The sequence below is a fragment of the Phascolarctos cinereus genome, unplaced genomic scaffold, assembly GCF_003287225.1.
Source record: "Phascolarctos cinereus isolate Bilbo 61053 unplaced genomic scaffold, phaCin_HiC Scaffold_3;HRSCAF=262, whole genome shotgun sequence".
In the NCBI taxonomy this organism is placed as follows: domain Eukaryota; kingdom Metazoa; phylum Chordata; class Mammalia; order Diprotodontia; family Phascolarctidae; genus Phascolarctos; species Phascolarctos cinereus.
The window spans coordinates 119,584,519-119,608,507 of NW_027555736.1; the positions used below are offsets into that span (position 1 = coordinate 119,584,519).

At 39.7% G+C, this 23,989-nt stretch overlaps 2 protein-coding genes across 12 annotated transcripts in view; one reads left to right on the top strand and one right to left on the bottom strand.

Annotated features, from left to right (window-relative positions):
• POLG (DNA polymerase gamma, catalytic subunit) overlaps window positions 1-14,333 on the top strand; it is a 29,610-nt gene extending 15,277 nt beyond the window's left edge. For 9 of the 11 annotated variants that reach the window (XM_078151135.1, XM_020964914.2, XM_020964921.2 and 6 more), the window contains 5 exons: window positions 268-390; window positions 1,466-1,634; window positions 1,907-2,115; window positions 13,422-13,582; window positions 13,828-14,333. In XM_078151135.1, the coding sequence (XP_078007261.1) occupies window positions 268-390; window positions 1,466-1,634; window positions 1,907-2,115; window positions 13,422-13,582; window positions 13,828-13,892 (727 nt within the window). In that variant the 3' untranslated portion in view covers window positions 13,893-14,333. Of the gene's footprint in view, window positions 1-267; window positions 391-1,465; window positions 1,635-1,906; window positions 2,116-13,421; window positions 13,583-13,827 lie in introns of those variants that run through there. The other 2 variants (XM_078151139.1, XM_078151140.1) reach the window with 1 other exon arrangement.
• Window positions 11,958-23,989, bottom strand: part of FANCI (FA complementation group I) — a 63,612-nt gene continuing 51,580 nt past the window's right edge. Inside the window, exons 33-38 of the mRNA XM_078151142.1 lie at window positions 17,125-17,178; window positions 16,990-17,049; window positions 16,397-16,471; window positions 15,508-15,603; window positions 15,000-15,122; window positions 11,958-14,291 (exon numbers count right to left, since the gene is read on the bottom strand). Of these exons, the coding sequence (XP_078007268.1) occupies window positions 14,226-14,291; window positions 15,000-15,122; window positions 15,508-15,603; window positions 16,397-16,471; window positions 16,990-17,049; window positions 17,125-17,178 (474 nt within the window). The 3' untranslated portion in view covers window positions 11,958-14,225. The remainder of the gene's footprint in view (window positions 14,292-14,999; window positions 15,123-15,507; window positions 15,604-16,396; window positions 16,472-16,989; window positions 17,050-17,124; window positions 17,179-23,989) is intronic.

Below are 23,989 nucleotides of genomic sequence, written 5' to 3' on the forward strand. Positions count from 1 at the left end.
TCCCTTAAATTTCAGCTTTCATGCTGCTTCCTCTAAAAAGTTTTCTCTGATCCTCCTCTTAGTTGGTAATGATCCCTTCTCTCCCAGCTTACTTTGCACTTCTCTTATATGTCTATGTGCTATTTGTATTAGATATTGTGCATGTCTTATAACTCCATACTACCCTGGAAGTTCCTTGATGGAAGGAAGGCTGTGTATTTCTTACAGCATTAGCCGACCACAGAGCAGGCACTCAGTAAACACTTGTGGACTGGTTCTCATTGTTAGGTATCAACTTTCAAAGGATGGTGAGTGGTTGGTGGAGGAACTGGGAATTCAACTGGACAGGACAGAAGATGGTTGGGTCTCTCTTCAGGACCTACGGAAGATCCAGAAAGAAGCTTCCAAGATGTAAGAGAAAAGATTTACTTCTTGAGAATGGCTGACGTGGAGCTAGTGGTTTCAGGGTCAAGGGTTGGTCTTGCTTGTGGGTCATAGAGTACTATGGTGACATAATGAAAGTGTCTTTTTAGGAAGTTTAATTTGGTATGTAGGATGGGTTGAAAGGGAATAGATAGGAATCTGAGTAAACTTCTAGGAGTGGGGCACCACAGATAAGGTATCATTTTGAAGGCATCACAAAACTCCCATCAGTCCTCAGACTTAATTAAGTTAACATTTATTAATATGTTAAAGGCATTGTGCTAGGTGCTGTAGGGACACAAAGCTAGGTGTGCTTTTTACCCATTCTCAAGCAACTCACAGTCTGGTGGAGGGGGCGCAGCACAAATTTAGAGTGGTGAGAGGCGTGTACATAAATAACTGATACAAGAAAGCGTAACTTAAATGCAAGGAAGAGATCCAGGTGAAGTGCTCTGGAAAATTTGAGTGAGAAAATATTTTCATTTGGGAGGGGATTGAGGAAGTCTTTTATGGAAGAAATGGCACCTGAGTTTATCCTTGAAGAAACTTTACATACCGGGAAGACCCTTGATCTTACACTGTACCTAAAAATTTGTCTTGTCAGGGAGGGTGTGCCTAAGTTGGCATTGCAGTGTGAAGCCCTGGAAAGCCAGGAGACTTCAGCAAGTCATTTAACCTCACTGTGTCTCAATTTCCTTATCTGTAAAATGGGATAATATTTCTATTATCTATCTCACATGATTATTATGAGGATTAAATGAGATTATATATCAAAGTTATTTGTAACTAAAAAGAGCTATCTAAATGTGAGTTATGTTGGGGCACCATAAAATTTGCCTTCCTTGTGATTTTGGTCTTTACCAGGATCCTTTAATAAATTACCCTACTATGTGCCTTAGTTCTCCATTTATAAAATTACCAGCAGTTCCCTTGTCCTATTGCATCCCCAGAGAGTAGGAATACTGTTTTTTCTTCAGCTGTGCTGCCTATTTCCAGGTGGTAGTGGGATCCCTGTTGTAGCTAGAAGACAAATCTGAGAACTTGTTTTCTTGTGGTCTTTCAGGTCTCGTAGGAGAAAGTGGGATTTGGTAGCTGACAGAGCCTGGGCAGGAGGGACAGAGTCAGAGATGTTCAACAAACTGGAGAGCATTGCCATGTCAGATGCCCCTAGAACCCCTGTACTCGGCTGCCAGATTTCCCGTGCTCTGGAGCCTGCAGTTGTCAGAGGAGAGGTAAGTCAGTTTTAGTATGCCTGGGTGAAGTCACTGTGACTCCCTCATATAGATAAATGTTCTTGAGACAGAGCGCCCTAATCTGCAATGGAAGAACTGCCATGTGGGGACCTCTAGCTTTCTTCAGGGCTCCTGCCATAACAGCTTTACAAGTGTGCCATTCTCCTTCTGGGGTCAGAGGAGCTCAGCAGACTGTGATCTAGGATCTTGAGTCTCGGCATTCTGTGTAGTTTCCATCACCTCATTTTTATTCATCTTCCATCCTTCTTCAGTTTGTGACCAGCCGAGTGAACTGGGTGGTACAGAGCTCAGCTGTGGATTACCTGCATCTGATGCTTGTGGCCATGAAATGGCTGTTTGAAGAATTTGACATCAGTGGCCGTTTCTGTATCAGCATTCATGATGAAGTGCGCTATCTGGTTCAAGAGAAAGATCGCTACCGTGCAGCCCTTGCCTTGCAGATCACAAACCTTCTGACGAGGTAAGGCTCCAGGAGCCGTGGAGTTACTTTCCATTTATTTAATAATTTACTTTTACATTATTTATATCTATATTACAGTCATCTCTTTTATATGTAAATAGTATTTTATTTTTTTCAATTCAATGTGAAGATAGTTTTCAACATTCATTTTTTTGGTAAGATTTTTCTTCTTCCCTTCCCTCACCCCTCCCCAAGATGGCAAGGAGTCTGATATAGGTTATACATGTGTAATCATGTTAAACATATTTCTACATTAGTCATGTTGAGAAAGAAAAAAATAGAACAAAAGGAAAAAAAAATGAATAGCATGCCTCCATCTGTATTCAGTCTCCACCAGTTCTTTCTCTAGATGTGGGTAGCATTTTCCATCGAAAGTCTTTTGGAATTGTCTTGGATCATTGTATTGCTGAGAAGACCCAAGTCTGTCATAGTTGATCATTGCACAGTGTTGCTGTTACTTTGTTCAGTGTTCTTTTGGTTCTGATCACTTCACTCTGCATCAGTTCATGTAAGTCTTTCCAGGTTTTTCTGAAGTCCGACTGCTCATCATTTCTTATAACACAATAGTATTCCATTACATTCGTATACCACAACTTGTTCAGCCATTCCCCAGTTGGTGGGCGTCCCCCAATTTCCAACAACAAAAAGAGCTACTGTGAATATTTTTGTACATGTAGGTCCTTTTCTTTTGTTTATGATGTCTTTGGGATACAGACCTAGTAATGATATTGCTGGATCAAAGGGTATAAAACTGTGGTTTTATAGCCCTTTGGGCATGGTTCCAAATTGCTCTCCAGAGTGGTTGGATCAGTTTACAACTCCACCAACAATGCATTAGTGTCCCATTTTTCCCACATCTCCGACATTTATCATTTCCTTTTTTGTCATATTAACCAATTTGATAGATATGAAGTGGTACCTCAGAGTTGTTTTAATTTGCATTTCTCTAATCAGTAGTGATATAGCATTTTTTCATATGACTATAGATAGTTTTAATTTCTTTATCTGAAAACTGCTTGTTTGTATCCTTTAACCATTTATCAATTGGGGAATGACTTGTATTCTTATAAATTTGACTTAGTTTTCTACATATTTGAGAAACGAGTACTTTATCAGAAACACTTGCTATAAAAATTGTTTCCCAGCTTTCTGATTTCCTTCTAATCTTGGTTATACTGGTTTTGTTTGCATATCACAGTCGTTTCCAGAAATTCCATCCTACAGTGAAATTTCCCTTGTAACAAAGAAAAAGACAGTTACGGAGAAAATCAGCCATCATATTTTTTTTTTAACTTTAAAAACATATACTTCCCCCCCCCCCCCCAAATTACCTGTAAAAAATATTTTCTAACACTTGTTGTTAAGTTTTGAGTTCTGAATTCTATCCTTCCCCTCCTCTTCCCTGAGATGGTAAGCAATCTGATATAGGTTGTAAATGTGTAATCATGTAAAACATTCCATATTAGTCATTTTGTGGGAAAAAACTCAAAACAAAAAAAAGAAAGAAATTGGTAAATAGTATGCTTCAGTCTGTATTCAGATGCCATCAGTTCTTTCTCTGGAGGTGGATGGCATTTTTCATTATGAGTTCTTTGGGATTATCTTGGACCATTTATTTCTGAGAATAGCTAAGTCTGTCATAGTTGTACACATTATTGCTGTTACCGTGTGCAATGTTCTCCTGGTTCTGCTCATTTCACTCTGTATCAGTTCGTGTAAGTCTTTTTAGGTTTTTCTGAAACCATCTTGCTTGTCATTTCTTATGGCACAATAATATTCCATTACAATCATATACCACAACTTGTTCAGCCATCCCCTAATTGATGGGCATCCCCTCAATTTCCAATTCTTAGCCACTACAAAAACAGCTGCTGTCAATATTTTTGTACAAATGGGTTCTTTTCCCTTTTTTTGATCTCTTTGGGATACAGGCCTAGTAGTGGTGTTGCTGGATCAAAGAGTATGCACAGTTTTATAGCTCTTTGGGCATAGTTCCAAATTGCTTTCCAAAATGGTTGGATCAGTTCACAGCTTCACCAGCAGTGCATTAGTGTCCCAGTTTTCCCTCCTACATCCCAACATCCCCTCCTACATTTATCATTTTCCTTTTCTGTCATATTAGCCAGTCTTATGGGTATGAGATGGTTCCTCAGAGTTGTTTTAATTCACATTTCTCTAATCAAGAGTGATTTAGAGCATTTTGGGGTATGATTATAGATAGCTTTGATTTTTTGAAAACTGCCTGTTCATATCCTTTGACCATGTATCAGTTGGGGAATGATTTATGTTCTTATAAATTTGACTCAGTTCTCTATACATTTGAGAAATGAGGCCTTTATCAGAGATAGTTGCTGTAAATTCCCCCCCTCCCCCATTTTCTGCTTTCCTTCTAATTTTGGTTGCACTGGTTTTGTTTGTGCAAAACCTTTTTCACTTTATGTAATCAAAATTATCCATTTTGTATTTCACAATACTTTCTATATCTTGTTTGGTCCTAAGTTCTTCCATTATCCATAGATCTGACAGGTAAAATATTCCATGCTCTCCTAATTTGCTTATTGTTATCATCCTTTATGTCTAAATCACATACCCATTTTGACTTATCTTGGTATACAGTGTAAATTTTTGTTCTGGACCTAGTTTCTGCCCTACTGTTTTCCAGTTTACCCAGCTTTTTTTTTTTGGTCAAAAAATGAGTTTTTCTCCCAAAAGATTGGATCTTTGGGTGTATCAAGCACTAAATTACTATGATCATTTACTGTAATGTATTGTGTACCTAATCTGTTCCACCCATCTAATCACTATTTCTTATCTAGTACCAGATGGTTTTAATGATTATCGCTTTATAATACAGTTTGAGATCTGGTGTGGCTAGGCCACCTTTGTTCACATTTTTTTTTCATTGATTCCCTTGATATTCTTGACTTTCTGTTCTTCCAGATAAATTTTGTTATTTTTTTCTAGCTCTATAAAATAATTTTTTGGTAGTTTGGTATGGCACTGAGTAAGTAGATTAATTTAGGTAGAACTGTCATTTTTATTATATTGGCTTGGCCAACCTATGAGCAATTTATATTTTTCTAGTTGTTTGGATCTGACTTTATGTGAGAAGTATTTTGTAATTGTGTTCATCTAGTTCCTGGGTTTATTTTGGCAGGTAGACTCTCAAGTGTCTTATATTGTCTACAGTTATTTTAAATGGAAATCAGCTATCGTATTGACTGAGCCTGGCAGTGTTATGCAGTATTCCATACCTGTGGTACCTCACCTTTCCAGCAAACCTTACTACCAATTTTTCAGTCATCCCAAGCTTTCATTGGTTTTGGAGGAGTAGAATTGTGTAACCAGAGAACACTTTTGCAGCTGCTTTCTACGTAAATTCGTTTGTATGTTCTGAGGAACTTAGGGACAACTTGAGATGATTAATTTTTTCCTTCATTCAGCATCTGCTGTGTTGATTCCTGTCATATAGTGGTGTACAGTATGATGACAGTGTTAATGATCTCTGCCATTTCTGTTTAGCTTTACCACATACAGCCACATATGTGAACATGATGGCAGAGCCTGTAGATTATAGGCCAGTGGGAAATTCCAGAAAGGATCATTAAAGAGCTGGTTGGCAAATATCTAGAAAGAGAAAAAAGGCAGCATAGCTTCAAAAAGAATAGGTCATGTCAGATTAACTTCATTTACCTTTTTGACAGGAATATTAAACTAGTAGATGACTGGAATGATATGAATATAGTTTACCTAGATTTTAGCAGAGCTTTTGATAAAATGTCTTGTACTCTTATTCCAGAGAAGATGGAGATGAGACAGTAACACCATCAGCTAGATTCAGAGCTGGTTAGATGGCCAAATTCAGAGTAATTGTTATATCCTGTATCAACGCAGCAGGAGGGCTCCAGGGCAGTACCCTTGAGGCCCTATGCTTTTAAACATTTTTATTCATGACTGGTAAAGGGATGGATAATATGTTGATCAGATTTGTAGAGCTGGGAGGGATGACTGTCAGGATCTAAAATGAACTTAACAATCTAGAGCAGGTATCCCTAACCTGGGGTCTGTGAACGTATTTTTAAAAATATTTTGGTAACTATATTTCAATATAATTGGTTTCCTTTCTAATCCTGTGTATTGTAATGCTGTGTTTTCTGTGTATTTTATGCATTTGAAAACATTATTCTGAAGTGGATCCCGTAGTCTTCACTGGAATGATAAAGGGTCTATGACATGAAAAAGGTTAAGAACCCTTGGGCCTGGAGCATTGGGCTCAATCAGACAAGACAAAATTCAGTGGGGATAAGTAAGCCTTGTACCTGGTACACTCTCCAAATCCAAGATGGGAGAGACATGGATAGACAGCAGTTGTTCTGAAAATAATCTGAGAGTTTCAGGGATCTGTTAACTCAGTATGAGTCAGAAGTGTAATGTGGCAGCCAAAAAAAAAAGAAAAAACCCAGTGCAATCTTGGGCTGAATTAGGGAGAGTGTGGCTTCCAGCTGTTTGGGCATGATGGTCCTGCTGTCTCCTGCCAGGTCTCATGTGGAGTTTTGTGTTCAGTTCTGGGCATTACAGTTTAGTAAGGACATTGATAAGCTGGAGAGTTTCCAGAGAAGAGCAACCAGGATGTTGAAGGGCCTTGAGTCCATGTCATAAGACAATTGGTTGAGCGAACTGAAAATGTTTATAATGGAGAAGAGAAGACCCAAAGGGGATTTAAGTATCTTTAAGTATTTGAGGGGCTGCTACATGGAGGGGGGATTAAATTGACTCTGCTTGGCCGCAGAGGGCAGAGCCAGGAACAATGGGTGGGAGTCGTAAGGAGGTCCATTTAGGCTTCCTGCCAGGAAAAACTCTTTAATAGAGCTGTCCAAAAGTGGCACAGGCTACCTGAGAAGTAGTGCATGTCTGCTCGGTAGGAACCTTAGAGCAGAGACTCAGCTGTCCACTTGTTGGGTTTGTTATAGTGGGGATTCCAGAAGGCCATTGAGGCCCCTCCAACTCACAGGTTCTGGGGTTGTGTAATTCTCTGATACTTGGGTGAGACTCTTCAGTGAGTTTTCATAATGGCCCTGTGGCCCTAGCTGGGCTGTTTTGTTATTAAATCAGAAGTGCTAAGCTCTTGAATTCCATTTTCCACAGAAATCCAGTTTATTAAGTGTCTATCTGGGGAAAGATACTGTGATGGGCACTAGAAATGCCAAGATGGGTCTGATAATGCTCTTGTTCTCGAGGAGCTTATAGTCCAGTGTTACAAGCACACAAGTAACGAATATAAGAGAAAGTGGGATAAATGTAAAGGAGAGATCAGGTGAAGTGTTACGAGAAATTTGAAGAGGTTAAGAAATTTTTTTAAAAAGAAAGAAATTTGAGATGGAGAAAGTACCTTTCCTCTCCCAGTATGGGAGCCAGGAGAAGCTTCAAAGTGGCATCCTAGTTCAGTCTTGAGGAAAAGGAAGGACATTAGGGACAAAGATAGGGGAGGGGAATCCATTTCAGGCATGGGATATAGAAGTGGAAGAGGCAAGACGATTATGATGAGTGGAGAACAGTACTTGTTTAACATGAAGTGGGTAAAGGGTACTAGTAGTAGTAGTAGTAGTAGTAGTAGTAGTATAGTAGTAGTAGTAGTATAGTAGTAGTAGTAGTAGTAGTAGTAAGAGATGGAATCAGATTATAAAGATCCTTGAATGCTAGGACCAAACAGTGGGGAACCACAGTAGAGGACTGAAATGATCATAGCAGTGCATTAGGGAGATTACTTGGGCAGCTATGTGCAAGATGGATTAGAGAAAGGGAAGACTAGGGCAAGGGCTCTTAACCTTTTTTGTGTCATGGACCCTCTTTGTCAGTGTCTAGTAAAGCCTATGAACTTCTTAGAGTAATGCTATTAAATGCATAAAATAAACTACATAGAATTACAAAAATGAATTATATTGGACTAGTTTTCAAAATGTTACATTCACAGACCTCAGGTTAATAACCTTTTGACTAGAGGTAGGAAGGCCAATTCATTAGGTTTTATAGGAGTCTGAGTTAGAAAGGAATAGGGCCTAGATTAGTGTAGTTGCAATGGAAGGGACAGAAATTAGAGGTAGTGGAGGTAGAAACTAGAAGAGTTGCTAACTAATTAAATGTGTGGGGCAAGGTAACAGGACTAAGAGAGGATGACTGGGAGAACAGTGTCATTAGCAGAAAGCGAAAAGGGTGGGTGGGGGTATTATCCTCCCTCCTCTTTCCTCCCTCCTACCCTTTCTTTCTTTCTGTCATCTGTCTTCCTCTCTCAGGCTCAAAGTGAAGCAGTCACTCACAGGCCCAATCCCATAGCTGACTGGCATAGAAGTTTTGACTTCATCTGTTTTCCAGCCTGGGGCTGGTCCACTCCACCTTAGGCAGCCTGCTGGCTTCATTTCCCCCCTAGGGGTTCATCACATTGATGCTGTATTTGGTGCTGATACCCTCATGCAGTTAACTTTAGCCTTTTTCTCTAGCTCAGAACTCTTGAACTCAAGGGATCTATCACCCTCAGCCTCCATAGTAGCAGGAACTCCAGGAGTGTACTACCATTCCTGGCAAGAATTCAGTTTTCAAGATGAGTTTAAGGTGCCAGAGGGACTTGGAAATGAAGCTATCTAGTAAGATTTAGAAATAATATATGCCCAGAGCCCTGAGGAGAGATGGAGGATATCATTAAAAATTTGGAGTCATCTATGTAGATGATAATTGAAGCCACAAGAGTGGAAGAGATCACTTATAGTAAGGAGATATTTTATTATATAGAAGAAAACTTGGGTTAGAACCTTGGAGTGTTAAAAGGCCCTAAGGAGGGTGAAGAGATGGGGATAACTAGAGGTAGAACCATGAATGTGCAGTTTTGTGGAAGCCAGGGGTGGAGAAGGATTCTAAGGATGGTGGTGTCCAGTGTTTTATGTTGCAGAGAGATCAGACAATGTTGTTAGGGATTTAGTAGTAAGGTTATTACCTTGACTCTGGAGAGGAATGTTTCATTAAAGTGGTATGGACTGAAGCCAGATAGGGAAAACCTGAGCATGTTTATAAGATGATTGGAAGAAGAGAATTTGGAAATGCATGAGGAGGTGATTTATGAAGGAAGGACATGTAAGAGATGGGAAGGAAGAATCAGGCTGAGAGGTAGAAGGGCAGCTTTTCCTCCGAGACTAGAGAAACTTAAAGAAGTGAAGGAGGGAAGTAGAAGGATGTGACTTGTCAAATGGCTTCACTTTTAACGAAATTGGAATTGAAGTCATTTGTCAAGAAAAGAGGGCAAAGGTGAAATTGGAAACCCAAAGAGAAGATACTAGAACAGCTCATTTGTACCCATTTGTGGTAGACCTAGTCATCACTTTATCTTTTATAGATTTTTCAATTCAACTGAGCATTTTTTAGCAAGATGTATTCAGTACTTCAGAAAAGACCAATTTTCCCTTCTTTGCTGATGCCTCTGAAAGGTTCCTCTGTTTAGTCAAAACAGTCTAAAATTTGTTAGAATGGGAGAAGTATAGAGGTTTTGAAAAGGAAATTACACTAGTAATGCCAGTACTTAGCCTAATGCCTAGCACATAGTAGGTTCAGAATAAATGCTTGTTGACTAGTAGAATACAGATAGATGTTGCCACATCTGGCAATAATTGACAGTTTTGGGCAGCTAGGTGGCGCAGTGGATAGAGCACCGGCCCTGGAGGCAGGAGGACCTGAGTTCAAATCCAGCCTCAGATACATAACACTTACTAGCAGTGTGACCCTGGGCAAGTCACTTAACCCCATTGCCTAACCAAAAAAAAAAAAGCGAAAAAAAAATTGACAGTTTTGTGGCTCACTAATATCAGTCTGAGTAATTGTAGATTTCTTAGTAGGAAACATAAAAGATCAGAACTTGAAAGGAAGCACGGATAATTTAGACATCTGCAACTAAGATGTTAGGATTGAGGAGATAACAAATAATTAATCTTTTATAGAGGACTTAATTGCAGGATAAAAATTCTTGAAGTAAACAGACCAAATTAGACATAGGCAAGTAAGTGATAGGGATATTTGAGCAGTCTAATGTGATTTACTTTATATCCAGTCCTGTCATTATTCTATTTCTGCTGCCTCAAACCCTCTTCATTTAACATTATAACTTCAGTATTCTGAGGGATCTGAGATCTTAGCAAAGTGGGTGTTCCCTCCAACAGTACAGATTTCTCAGGTTATATAATTTTTTTATGTTGCTTTTCCTGTGTAATTCTCTGTGGTCAGTATGATCTTCATGCAAATCTGAACTTCTCTATTTCCTCTTAATTTTTGAGACATAGTATTCCATGACATAACCATAAAGCATAATTGGAAGACTATCAGCATTAAAAGGTTGGGTCTTTGTTTTAGTGAGGTTAGGATCATTACATAGCACAGTTTCCCAAAAGGCAGTTAGATCCTCCTATTTTCCTTCTCATACTCCAGTCTGAGCCCAGTTTGTTATGCATCTGCATCATTTGTCAAAAAATATATGTGCTGACATACTGGTTGGCTCTGTGGGCTGTCTAAACTGTTTATCATCAGCTTAAACAATAGATGTTCGTTATTCACTGAGTTTTTTTCCTGTGTGGTTTCCAGACCTGATCATGAAACTTAATCAGAAATTTTGCCCCATCTCTCTGCCTTTGCCTAGGCTGCCTTCCATGCCTAGAATGCTTTCCTTGCTCACATCCACCTCTTGGAACCCTTAATTCCCCTAATACTGTCTGCTACAGAAGAGCCTTTCTAAATTCCTCCAGTGTTAGTGTTCACCCTGCCCCCCCCCCCCCCCGGAAATTACTTTGCATTTCTGTGATTCCCTGGAATCTAGCAGAGTGCCTGATACACAGTATTTGTTGAATTGGCTAAAGCAAAATTCTTGATTGATTATAGATCTCCTTTGCTGGGGAGGTCATTATTATTCCTGGCCAACTTACCAGGGCCCTCTTTTCTTTTCTCCCTTTATTTTTTCTGGCGATCAGCTTACATGGATTTCAGTTATTGTTATGCTGATGAATCTCAGATTTACATATCTAACCCTCTTCTCACCCTTGAGCTTGTTCTACATCACCAGTAATTTGCAGACATCTCTACCTTGATTAAGCTCAACTTTTCAAACTTCATAATCCTACATGTTCAAGAGAATCTGTTAAAACCTACCTCTCTTCCTAACTTTCTTATTTCTGTTAAGGGTACTGCCTCCTTACTAGCCATCCATGTTTACAACCTTCACATCTTGAACTTGCTGCCCAGATTTCCTACATAATATTCACTCCTTTGCCCAGTCATGTCATTTATATCCTAACCTCTTTTTTTTTTTCCAACCACATGACCACCAGCCTAGTTGGGACCCTCATCATCTCTTAAAGGATTGCAAGTTTCTTAATTGTCTCCCAGCATCAAGTGGCTGTCAACTTTACACTAGTATCCATAACTTCATGTGCTGTTGTTTGTCAGCATTCTTGTGACTTACCAAACCATAACACCCTTTCTTGGCCACCATATCCCTATATGTTGTTTCCCCTCCTCTTAGAAAGTAAGCTCCTGAGGAACCTTGTGATGTTACTTATTTGTATCCCCAGGAGTTAATGTTTTTTCTTTTATTCATTCAAGTTTATCTAGTACACCATCTTCATTTTATAGATGAAGAAGCTGCTGGAGTTTAGTAGTTGTGACTTTGAACTTAGGTCCGCTTGACTGTAAAGCCAACACTTTTCCACTATACCGTACTCAAATCAAAAAGTATAGATTGACTATATTTGGAAGTTTTAATCAGGCACATCATAGACTCTCACCTTCCTTTTCAATAAATATTGGCACATAAGTTTTATCTTCATGTTGGTCTTTTATTTTTGCAAATGCTTATGTGTGTGTCCCATGAAATGTTCCTTGTGGTCTTCAGTTAGCATGATGAAACCTCCTCTGCCAATTCTTTTATTTGCCTATTCAAGGAGATCCTTTGTCATCCTGTTTAGCTTCAAATTTTATCTTCTGGTTTTATTTATAGCAGTTCTTAACCTGTTTGTGTGGCATGGACTCCTCACAATGTTTCTAAATGCGTAAAATTGAACACACAGAATTATAAAAGAAACCAATTACACTGAAATAAAGAGGTATTTTTCCCACCCAAATTTGTGATCCTGTTGATTCATAACGAAGTCACGATTGATATGATTCAGTTCTACTAATAGCCTTCCACTTACTTGGTCACTGAACAATGAACTTTGAAGGACTAACCCTAAATTTTGTAGATAAAAACTGTCATTGTTAACACTGTTCTGCCCACTCCCTCACCTTCAATTTCTTTTATGCCACTCCAATAGTCACTGCAGAAAGAGGGTTGTGGAACATTTTGTGTTTTTTGGGCTATGACAATGTACGAAACAAAGAATTTACCATGAAGTGGTCAGCCTACTGGTGATGATCTTTCTTCAAGCCTTTCAAGCATGGTGGTTACTTTCTAGACCAGGCCTGCACAACATACAGCCCGAGAGCCGCTTGTGGCCTGCCAAAGGATTTCGGGTGGCTGTCATGTGACCCAAGAGAACCAACCATCGTCAGTCTGTCTGGCCATAAGTGGCCTGTGGGCTGTGTGTGGTGCAGGCCAGTTCCAGAGAGAGCTTGGGCTCTTTTGGCATAGCCTAGGAAAACCCAGGGTCACCTGCGTTCCATGAGGTGTCACTGGCTAGGACAGCATTTAAACTGTTTCAGTTGTCTTGCTAACTAAATCCTGGTTGAAGGAAGTCTTAGAAAAACCTTCATCATTCTAATCCAAGAACGGTAGTTGAATTTGTACATGATTTATCAACAAGAACACCAGTCTGAACAAAATTAGTTTATTTACATACTGGTGCATAATCTGGGACTTTGCTGATCCCAACTGATGACTGATGTTTATTTTTTTAAATTGTTCTTCCATGTGAGTTTTTGATATTGATTATCATGATTGATTGTGTTTCTACCAAGGTTAAAATAGAGGGATATGATAATTATTAAACAAGGATCGATATTGCCCACTACCATCTAGGGACTTCCTTTTTACCCTTTTGTAAAAGCAAAATTTGGTCATATAAGGCTCTTGTGAGTGTTCATGGGAGATGGGTTTCAGCCTAGCAGCTAAATGGGGTTTAGGGAAACCCATTGTTCTTTGGATGGTTGTTATTAGGATTCTGTGGAAAACTATAAATTTAACCTAATGGCCTGAGAATAAAATAGACAGGTATGACTGTAACTGTCAGTCTTTGACTTTGGGACACTGTCCACTTACCAAAATATTTGGTCTATTTCAGATGTATGTTTGCCTATAAACTAGGTCTTAACGACTTGCCCCAGTCTGTGGCCTTTTTCAGTGCAGTTGATATTGACCAATGCTTAAGGAAAGAAGTGATAATGGATTGTAAAACACCTTCCAACCCAACTGGACTAGAAAGGAGATATGGGATCCCCCCAGGTAAGTATATAGTATTCTTCCATTTATGCTCATAGCATGCAGATATTGGAATTACAGTTGAATTAAGAATTATGGGAATTTTTTTCATTAAGAAAAGAAATATGGTCCACTATGCCAAAGGGAACTGGGAGCCATACCCCGTTTCTGAGAATTAACACTCTGAACCACTACCCTATCTTCCTTTAAAGTATATTATTCCAGAGTCACAAGACAAGTCCCTCTAACTAATTTTAATTGCCTTTCAGGTGAAGCACTGGATATTTATCAAATAATTAAACTGACCAAAGGCTCTTTGGAGAAAAGAAGCTAAGCCTGGAACATACTATGGTCTAAGGCATCCCCTTTGCTCCTGTGGAGCATTAACACTGATGAAGGCTCCCATCCCACACCTTTTTTAGTTTCCTCTTTTCTGGGACAGGGCTTGCCTAGGGACAGTCATTTATCTTTAAAAAAGACATTTTTACAGAGTCTGTGTGCTGCTTTTTGATAAGGCATGCCACTGACATGCCAAGAAGAGTAGAGTTCATTTCAGTGGGTTCAAAACAAAGGTGCTGTGGCCATACTGTGAAGGCCAAAAAGGAACTAAGGCTTTACAGGTCATGAAGCAGTCGGGAGTCATGCTGTATGTAGCAACTCAGGGATTTCATTTTTTTTTCCTTTTTTTCTTGGCTGGTTCTTGGGTATCTTTTCTCTGCTCAGATGCAACAGTCTGGAAGGAGAGAGAAATGTTCAATAAAAATATTTTATCAAAGCTCATGTCACTCTTGCTTTTTGGAAGAAAGATCTTTCCTTTTAAGTTAAGGGAAAAGCAATTTATAGGTGTGCAGAAGAGGCAAGTAGGGCATATATTATAAATATATTTCCATCTACTATTACCTACATTTAATTTTTTTAATGACCTGATCATACTGGTTAATCAGAATGAGAATAGTATAGATAACTGAAATTACTAAACCTCAATTTCATTTCATCTAAATATGTCAACCTCTTGCTTTTTATAAGACAGCTAGGTGGAGAACCAAGAGCTACCTTAATATTCTTCCAAATCTGTCCTCGGTTCCTATCAAATTATTTATTTTCTTATCTCAGTAGGCCCCCTTCCTTTTTTTGCAATTAGCCTTAATTTCTTTTCTTTTGGTCCCATCTCTACCTATACCCACGTGGATGCCTATGTTATTGACCTATAAAAAGCAGAGGTATGGTGGAAAGAGCACTTGACTTGAGTCAGTGCCGAGACCTCTTTGAGACCCAGTTTTCTCATCTGTAAATGATACCTATACTACCTATCTCAAAGGACTGTTGTGAGAAAAACATTTTATAAACAGTAAAGTGTCCCATCAGTGTCAGTTATCCCCTTTTAGAGCTACACTTAGATCTAATTACATGTGCTTTGAAACAGAGAAAAAAGGGAGCTTACCTGGTCTGCCACACTTTCATTCTCTTCATCTGCTTCTTGCTCTTTAAGAGCTGTGTCCAAGATGTCCCCATTAATTCTGAAGTCTCTGGAGGTGCTGAGCTTCATGTACTGCATGAGGTTCACCTATGATAGCAGTATATATAAAGAAGAATTTTTTCATTATATATGTGATCTCTCCTCTGAAGCATCTTAAATCATGTTCAACATACAGCACTATTGATCTTTAAGTTCCTTCTTGTGAAGAATGGAGGGTTGGACCTGAATTCAGGAAGACCTGAGTTCAAATCCAGCTTCAGACACTTAATAGGCAAGTCTGTGCAACTCTGTCTACCTCAGTTTACTTATCTGTAAAATGGGCATAATAACAACATTTACCTCCCAGGATTGTTGTGAGGATAAAATAATATTTGTCAAACACTTTGCTAACCTGAAAGTGCTATATAATACTACGATCATCTGCCCAATTTGTTTTAAATGTTTTGAGTTTAGTACTCAGATTGTGAATTACCTTGGATTTCTTAGAAAGGTGGATGAGAAATTTCTCATATTGTTCAATGGCAAAGATCAGGTTAGGAATTGGTTTGGTCTCCCGAAGAACTCTAGCCTATAAGATAAAGAATAGGCAAGTTATTAAAACCAAATTTTCATGGCTTACGCGTCTTCCAGTCCATTATGGGTCTGTGATTACATAGGAATAGTGAGGTGTTGATACTACCTCAGAAACCAGAACTAAATAAACTGAAGCTCCTTTAACCAAGTGGAATTGTAAACCTTGCCGATGAATTCAGGGTTCATCAAGCCATCCCAGGCTAACATGTGTCAGAGTGAATTTTTCAAAATATTACTCCCAAGATTTGCTCTTGAAGACTGGGTTGTAGTAGGTCCATTTTATCATTTGCAAATGTCTCTGGTCACTTCCTATGGCTCTTAGAATTAAAGCTTCTTCAGTACTTGTGCTTCCTTTTCCGGTTCCACAGATACATTTGCTTTGGCAGGGTTCCATATCCTTTAGGCTTCAGGTGTAGTGACAAATGATTGCACTTCTCCCTGACCAACCTTCCCCAATGGTACTGGACAAAAAGCGTTGGATCTAAAGTAAGGAGGCCTGGATTCAAATTGAACCTCTGATCTGAGGGCAAATTATTTCTGTTTCCTCATCTAGATAATGAGAGTGTTGGGAGAGAAGGCTGGAATTGAGGATATTTGGTGGCCCTTTTACATTGACCCACAGAATAGAGCTTAATACCTGCGCTTTCTGTGCAAAAAAATTTAGCCCCAAATTAAGATGTTTCAATTGAACAAAAAGTCTCAATGCAAATTAGATCATTGCAAAATGCTTGAGTACTGAATGTACCAATAAATTACATCAGGATTTAAAACTCATGGCATAAGCTCACCATGGCTGTGGTAATTGCAGCAGTTTTCTCCTTTTTCTTCTCTCCTGCAAAGCTCAGGCTTTCATTCTGGATGTTCTAAAGGAATTGAAAACACGATGCCCATTAGGTTGTCCCTAAAGGCCTCACCCCATGAGAATTCAGAGGGGGCAGAGAAAGGGCTCTATTCAGCTGAACTGAGAAAAAAAGGCTTACATCTGTTAGATTTTCAGCTCATTAGCAGTGATGCTGCCCCGACAGGTAGTTCTGCCACCATATTTCTGTCCTTACTGCCCCTTTGCTCATATCCCCAATAGGCTTCTCATAGCAGTTTTAGGATTACCAAGTCCCCAATTCCAATTCATTTCCTGCTCCAAATACTAGACAGGAAATGCCTTCTTCCAAATGAAATCAAAGGATTTTTGCTGGGTAAAAATTGTATGAATGCATTCGAACTTCGTAAAGCATCTGGCCTCTATCAGTAGTCTAACTTTCCTTCTGTGGACAGGGAAGAAATCCTTTTTGGATACTTGATATGCTGCAAATCTCAACTCCATAGTCCCTGCTCTGCTCTGGTGCTTAGGAATTAAATACTCAAAATTAATTTTTGTGCTTACCTGTACATAAGAGATGAAGGCATAGCATTGGGGTGTCAGATGGGAGCCTGAGAGTTTAACCTGCACAGCAGAAATGAAATGACTGCATTACAAATAAAACTTCTCCTTCCCCTCCCTCAAGAAAGGCAAACATACCAGTTTTTCCATACGATTAGGAATTCCTCCTGAGCTACGGCAAACCTGGAGATACTGAGAGAAAAGAAAATCTTTGTTTCAGCTTTCCTTATATAAGAGTGAAGGTCATTGTGGTGGAAGGAAATGAGTGTTGGGCTTGTAGTCGAAGGGCATGTATGGGTTTGAATCCTGGCTGTAGGCAAGTCAGAAAGTGTTTGTTAAGCACATAGAGTGTGCTAGGCGCTACATTAAGTGCCGAGGATACAAACAAAAGCAAGATAAAAATATTCCTGCTCTCAACTAGCCTACATTCTAATGGAGGAGAAAACGTGTGAATAACTACATAAATGCAGAATCTACCTGGTATAAATGGAAGGGTGGAGCAACAGAGGGAACGAGGGAATGCCTCCAGTAGAAAGTGTAATCTGAGCTGAGTCTTGAAGGTAGGAGTCAGAGGTGAGGGAGGAGGAAGAGCACTCTAGGCACAGGGGACAGCCAGTGCAAATGTCCAGAGTGGGGAGATGGAGTGGTGTGGGTATATGTGCATGTGGCAGTGTAACCGGCGGGTTGAGTCCTTGGAGAAGAGTGAAGCGTAAGACAACTGGAATGGAAGGAACCAGGCTGTGAAAGGCTTTAAATATAGCCCAGACTGAAGGATTTTCTATTTGACTCTGGAGATATTAGAGAGCCACTGGAGTTTTGAGCAACTACTATGGTCACATCTTAAGTAAGCTAAGCCTGAGTGAGATCAGGTGGCAGCTGAGTAGAGGATAAAGGGAGTGGGGAGAGACTTGAGGCAGGGAGACCAATTAGAAAAGTACTGTAATAGCCCAGGAGAGAGATGATGAGGGCCAGCATCCAACTGCCAGCTAAGTCATTTCCCTTCCTGAGCATCAGTTTCCTAATCTATAAAATGGGGATAATATTTCTGCTACTTATCTCCCAGGGCTGTCGTGAGGCAAGCTCTGTATAAAGGTGAACTACTGTTACTGTTCCAATGAGTAATACTCCTGAAATCAAGTCAAAAAACATTTATTAAGCAACTGTGATGTTACAGGCACTGTGCTAAACACTGGGGATACAAAGAAATGCAGAACTAAACGGTCCCTGCTCTCAAGGAACTCACAGTCTAATGGAGACAACATGCCACCAAACTGTGTACAAAGAAGCTACAGATAGGATAAATGGGAGATAATCAACAGAGGGAAGGCATGAGCATTAAAAGAGAAAGGCTTTTGCAAAAGGTATGGTTTTAGCTGGGACTCAAAGGAAGCCAGGAGGTAGAAATGAGGAGGAAAAGCATTCCAGACCTGGGGGGCAGGCATTGAAAATGCTTGGAGTCAGAAGACAGAGTGCCTTGTATGAAGAACAGCCAAGAAGTCAGTGTAACTGGATTGCATATTATGTGGGAGCAAGGTGTAAAAAGACTAGAAAGGTAGAATAGGGCGCTGGGTATGAAGGGCTTTGAATGCCAAAGACAGGATTTTATATTTAATCCTGGAGATGACATCTAGCCACTGGAGTTTATTTAATGGTCAGACCTGCGCTGTAGGAAGAACACTTTGACAGCTGAGTGGAGGGTGAACTGCAATGGTGGAAGAGATGAGGAAGGCAGACTACCCAGCAGGCCATCGCAATAGGCATGAAGTGATGAAGGCCTGATCCACGGTGGTGGCAGTGTCAGAGAAGAAAAGAGGAATATATGAGAGAGATTATGAAGGTAAAATCAATAATAGTTGGCAACAGATTGGATATGGGGGTGAAGGAGTGAGTCGAGGAGGACCCCTGGGTTTTTAGCCTCAGTGACAGGGAAGATGATGGTACCCTGGGCAGTAATATAGAAGGAAGAGAGGAGTTCAATTTGGGACATACTGAATTTAAAATGTCTATGAGGGGCACCTATGTGGCACGGGATAGAGTATCAGCCCTGGAATCTGGAGGACCTGAGTTCAAATCTAGCCTCAGACATCAGCTGTGTGACCCTGGGCAAGTCGCAAACTGCCTCCCCCCAAAAAAGTCTATGAGACATCCAATTTGAGATGCCTAATAGACAGCTGGAGATAAGAGTTTGGAGACTGAGAGAGAGGTTAGGGCGGGATATCTGGGAATCATCAGCATAGAGGTAACTGAATCCACGGGAACTAATATCACCAGTGAAATGGAATAGAGTAGGAACTGGCAAACTAGAGTTGGCAAAAAAAAAAAAGGTGGTGGGCTAGTACTGAGGAAGAAGAGGGTCGAGGACAAAGCTTTGGAGGACATTCACCATTAGCCAGTATGTATGAAGATCCAGAAAAGAAAACTGAGAAGTGGCAAAAAGAGAGGTAGGAGAACCAGGATAGAGCAATGTCATGAAAGAAAATATTAAGGAGAAGAGGGTGACGAAGTCAAAGGCTGCAGAGAGATCAAGAAAGAAGAGGATCAGGAAAAGGCATTAGTTTTGGCAAAAGATCCTGGGTAACTTTTCTTTCAGAAAAACATAGCCTTCCTTTTGGGGAATGACAGAGAACAGAAGCCACTCCTTCCTACCTTATTTTCCTACATTTAGGTACAGCTCAGCTCTGTGCCTAGAGGGGCCCTTTCCCTACCAAGCCAATTGTCCCTTTATCTGGGACACCAGACTATCGTTATTATCCTCTGTAAGAATGCCAACACAGATATTGCCAAGACTACTGATGCTCCCACTTCAAAAGCTTATTCCCCTGCCCCACCCTGACTGCCAACTGCCTAGAAACAGGGATAACTGTCCAAATGCATTATGATATTTTCTATGTCTGAGTATTAGGCTACTCCAGTTTGAACCATTTTTTGTTTTCCTGTTTTGGACTAAAACATCTAAGTACAAAGCAGAAGATACTTGCTAATGAATACCAAATAATATTTGCCTTTTCTCAGGCAAGAATTGATGTTAGTGTCAAGGTAATAACAATAACAACAACGATGATGATGATGATGATGATGATAGTTCACCTTTGCATAGTATTCTGTGGCTTCCAACACACCTTCTTCACAACTCTATGAGGTAAATGATGAGTACTATTCCATGAAGAAAAGGGGGTTCAGAGAGGTTGACTTGCCTAGTGTCCCATAGCTATGACTCAAAATGAGTCTTTCTGACTCTTAATACTTTCCATTATGTTATGATACCTTTTAACCCTATCATTCCCTGTTCAAGCTGTTGTCTTATTTTTTTCCTCTCTTGCACAGCCAAACTCCTAGAGAAAACTGTCCGCACTTGTCAGCTTTTCTTACTTCTCATTTGCTTCTGTCCCCAACAACAAAGTTGGGTTGCCCTTTCAAGGTCACCAATGATCTTTTATTCATCCTTGACTTTTCTGCAGTGCTTGGCACTACTGACCACCTCCTCTTGGATATTCTCTTCTTTCTAAGTTTTTGTGACATTGATCCTTCTCCAGAGTTTCAACCTCACATCATCAAATGCCTGCTGAACATTTTCACCAAAATGTCCTACAGGCATCTCAGATGCAACATGTCTACAATAGAATTAATTCCCCAGAAATGCCCCCTTCCCTACTTCCCTATTCCTAGCAAAAAAGCACCGTACTTCTTTCAGTGATTCAGGACCACAACTTTAGTCCTCAATCCTTCTCTCAGGTGCCCACACCTGTTATCCAAAAATCTGCTCAATCTTGGCAACTCTACTTACACGTTCATTCTTTTCCTCCTGGTCCTTTTCTTTCCATCCACATGGCCATGGTCCTAGTTCAAGCCCTCATAACCTCTTGCCTGGACTACTGAAATAGCCTCCTAATTGGTCTCCCTACACCCTACTTTTCCCTACTCTGATCTATTCTTAATCAGGCTGTCAAATGATATTGCTAAAGAGGTCTAACCATGTTATTTCCCTGTACAAGATGCTTCAGTGGTTCCCTATCATTTCTAGGATAAAATACAAATGTCCCTGGACTTTTTGCCAAGATGGTTGCCTAAATGAGAGGCAGTTCTCGCATACCTATCGCAGCAAAACTTTGAAGCTTGCATCAGACAGAAAAACAATTGAGAAATCCAATGAGATACTATACTAAGTGAGATTTCACCCCAGAAGAGCACAAAATGTCAACTAGCAGCCCACAATAGAGAAGAATCCTTCCCTGTCCCCATTCCCCACCCCACTCCCATCCCAAGCAATGCCTAGGCCAGTACCTCCAGCTTGATCATAGATGGAACACCTGTAGCCTGCAAGGCTGTGTCCAGAGGCAGCATGAGCAGAGGGGGCCCCTAAGAAAATGCCAGGGAAGAGACCTTGAAAATTCTAGTGATGGTGTAGCAGCTCTGAGGTCCCTAATACCATCCTGATATGGCAGAGAGGGCCCTAAGTGAACCTCAAAGATTCAGAAGGCCACTGAACCTCAGAAAGTAGAGGTCAGCATGAAGACCCAGAGAGCAAGCAGAGCCAACCATTCTACCCAAAAGTTGGGTAGGGGGACAACCGTATCCCAATTCAAGAACTAAAGCTAGAGAGAGATCAGTAAGTCAAAGAAAATATCAACCAGCATCAAACATTATTGCAAATTAATTCCCTAAAATTGCAATAGGAAACTCAAAGAAAAAAGATTTTCCACAAGGACTCCACAAATACTTAGAAGAAAGGAAGCAAGAGATAAATGAAATAAAAACACTTGAGATAAGAAGTGGAAGAATAAGTAGCCTAGAAAAAAAGTGTTAAGTAATAAAAGGTTCTTATCTAAGAAATGGAATCTCTAAAAACCAGAACAGACCAAACAAATAGATTCCACAAGACAGCATGAAATATTAAAATAAAAACAAAACCAAAAAAACCTGAAGAAAATATAAGATATCAGATATCAAAAACAAATGACCTGGAAAACAGGTCAAGAATAGAAAATGTGAGTTGTTGGACTGCCTGAAAACCATGCTTACAAAACAAAAGCCTGGACATTATATTTAAAATAATCATAAATGGAAACTGCCAAGATCTTCTAGAACCAGAGGGTAAAGTAAAGCTAGAAATAATTCACTGGTCACCTCTTGAAAATAACCTCAAAGAAAAAGTCCTAAGAATGTCACAGGCAATGTTCAGAGATTTCCACATCAAAGAAAAATACTGGAAGCATCCAAAAAGAAGCACTTCAATTACAGTAAAGGTCACATGAGACATTGAAGCGTCTACTAAAATCCAGGGAAACCCTTGGAGTACAGTATTTCAAAAAGCAAAAGAGAAAGGCTTACAACCAAAAATATTTTACCTGGCAAAACCAAATATAATCCTAAAGGGAAAAAATGGACCTCAAAGGAATAGAAAACTTCACACATCCCTAAATCAAAAACCAGAGCTGAGTAGGAATTCTGAAATATAAATACAAGAGTTGAGAGAAACCTAGAAAGGAAAATTTATCTGAGCAACTGGAAGAAGTTGTATGATGATGTATTTCTAACATGGTAATATGAGGAGAAGAAACAAGTATCCCCCCAGAACCTTATTATCTTCCAAGGATACTAAATATCTTAAACGAGAAAAATTTACCTTACTGGGCAAATTGGTTCTGTTCCAAGAGTCTGAAGAGGGGAAAGGGAAGGGAAGTTAAAAAAGTGGAAAGGAGGAAGAGGTGAATAGAATTTGTTATTTTGTATAACTGGGGTACATAGGAATATACAAACATAGAGGAAGGGATGAAGGTGAGGGGGAATCAGAAGAACCTCCCACTTATCTCCAACAGAGAAGAGATCTGGACACACAGTTTGCAGTAGAAATACATCAAACTCAACAAGGAAACCAGTAGGGATGAGTAAGGAGGGAATAGTCACAAGTAAAATATTTAACTCAACAGGGAAACAGAAGGGAAAGGGAAGAAGGAGGAATTAAAGAAGGGCAGATGCAGGAAGAGATTATTCCTAAACTAACTGAGGATGTACAAAAATATTTATAGCTTTTTGAAGTGGCATAGGATGTAAATTTGAAGGGTGCCCATAAAGTTGGGAATGTTATAACTTGTTAACTAAATAAGTTATGGTATGTGAATGTAATGGAATACTTCTATGCTTTAAGAAATGATGGAATGGGTGGTTTCAGAGAAACCTGGGAAGACTTAGATGAACTGATACATAATGAACAGAACTAGGAGAACAATTTATACAATGACAACAATATGGTAAAGACAAACAACTTGAAAGAATTAAGAAATCTGATCAGCACAGTGATCAACCATGATTCTAGAGGACTAATGATGAAACATGCTACCTACCATCTGACAAAAAGGTGAAGGACACTGTGCCAGATGAGACGGATTTATTTTGGACATTAAAGTTGGTTTTGTTTGATTACACATTTGTAAGCAGAGGTTTTGTTGTTTTTTTGTTTTCAATGGGAGGTAGTTTGGGAGGGGAAAGAGAAGAAGGATTTTTGCTGATTGAAAAAATGCACAGAGGCAAATAAAAAATTCAGAAAGAACTACAGACAAGCAGGACAGTTTTAAAAGTCATGTGTAGAGTTTATACTTTTTAAAAAAGCAAGTGGAGGGAAACAGAGAATCATAGTTATAGTATATGTCCTGCTTGTATTCTGCTGTGTTTAGAAATGCTTCTTCTTTGGTGTTTAAATTTAGAAGAAAAAAACAAAGGATCCATTTGGCATTTAAAGCCCTTCAGAATCTGGCTCTAACTCATCCTTCCAGGCCGATTACACATTAATCCCTCTCATACACTATATGCTCCAGCCAAACTGGCCTACTTGTTATTTCACCTACATGGCCCCTCATCTTCCACCTCTGTGCATCTGAACTCAGGTCTTCCTGCCTCCAGGCCCAGCGCTCTATCACGGTGTCATCAGCTGCCTCTGCAGAAGTCAGGACACTTGGGTCATTGCTGGAATTGTTACTTACTAGCTGCATGACCTTGGGCAAGTCAC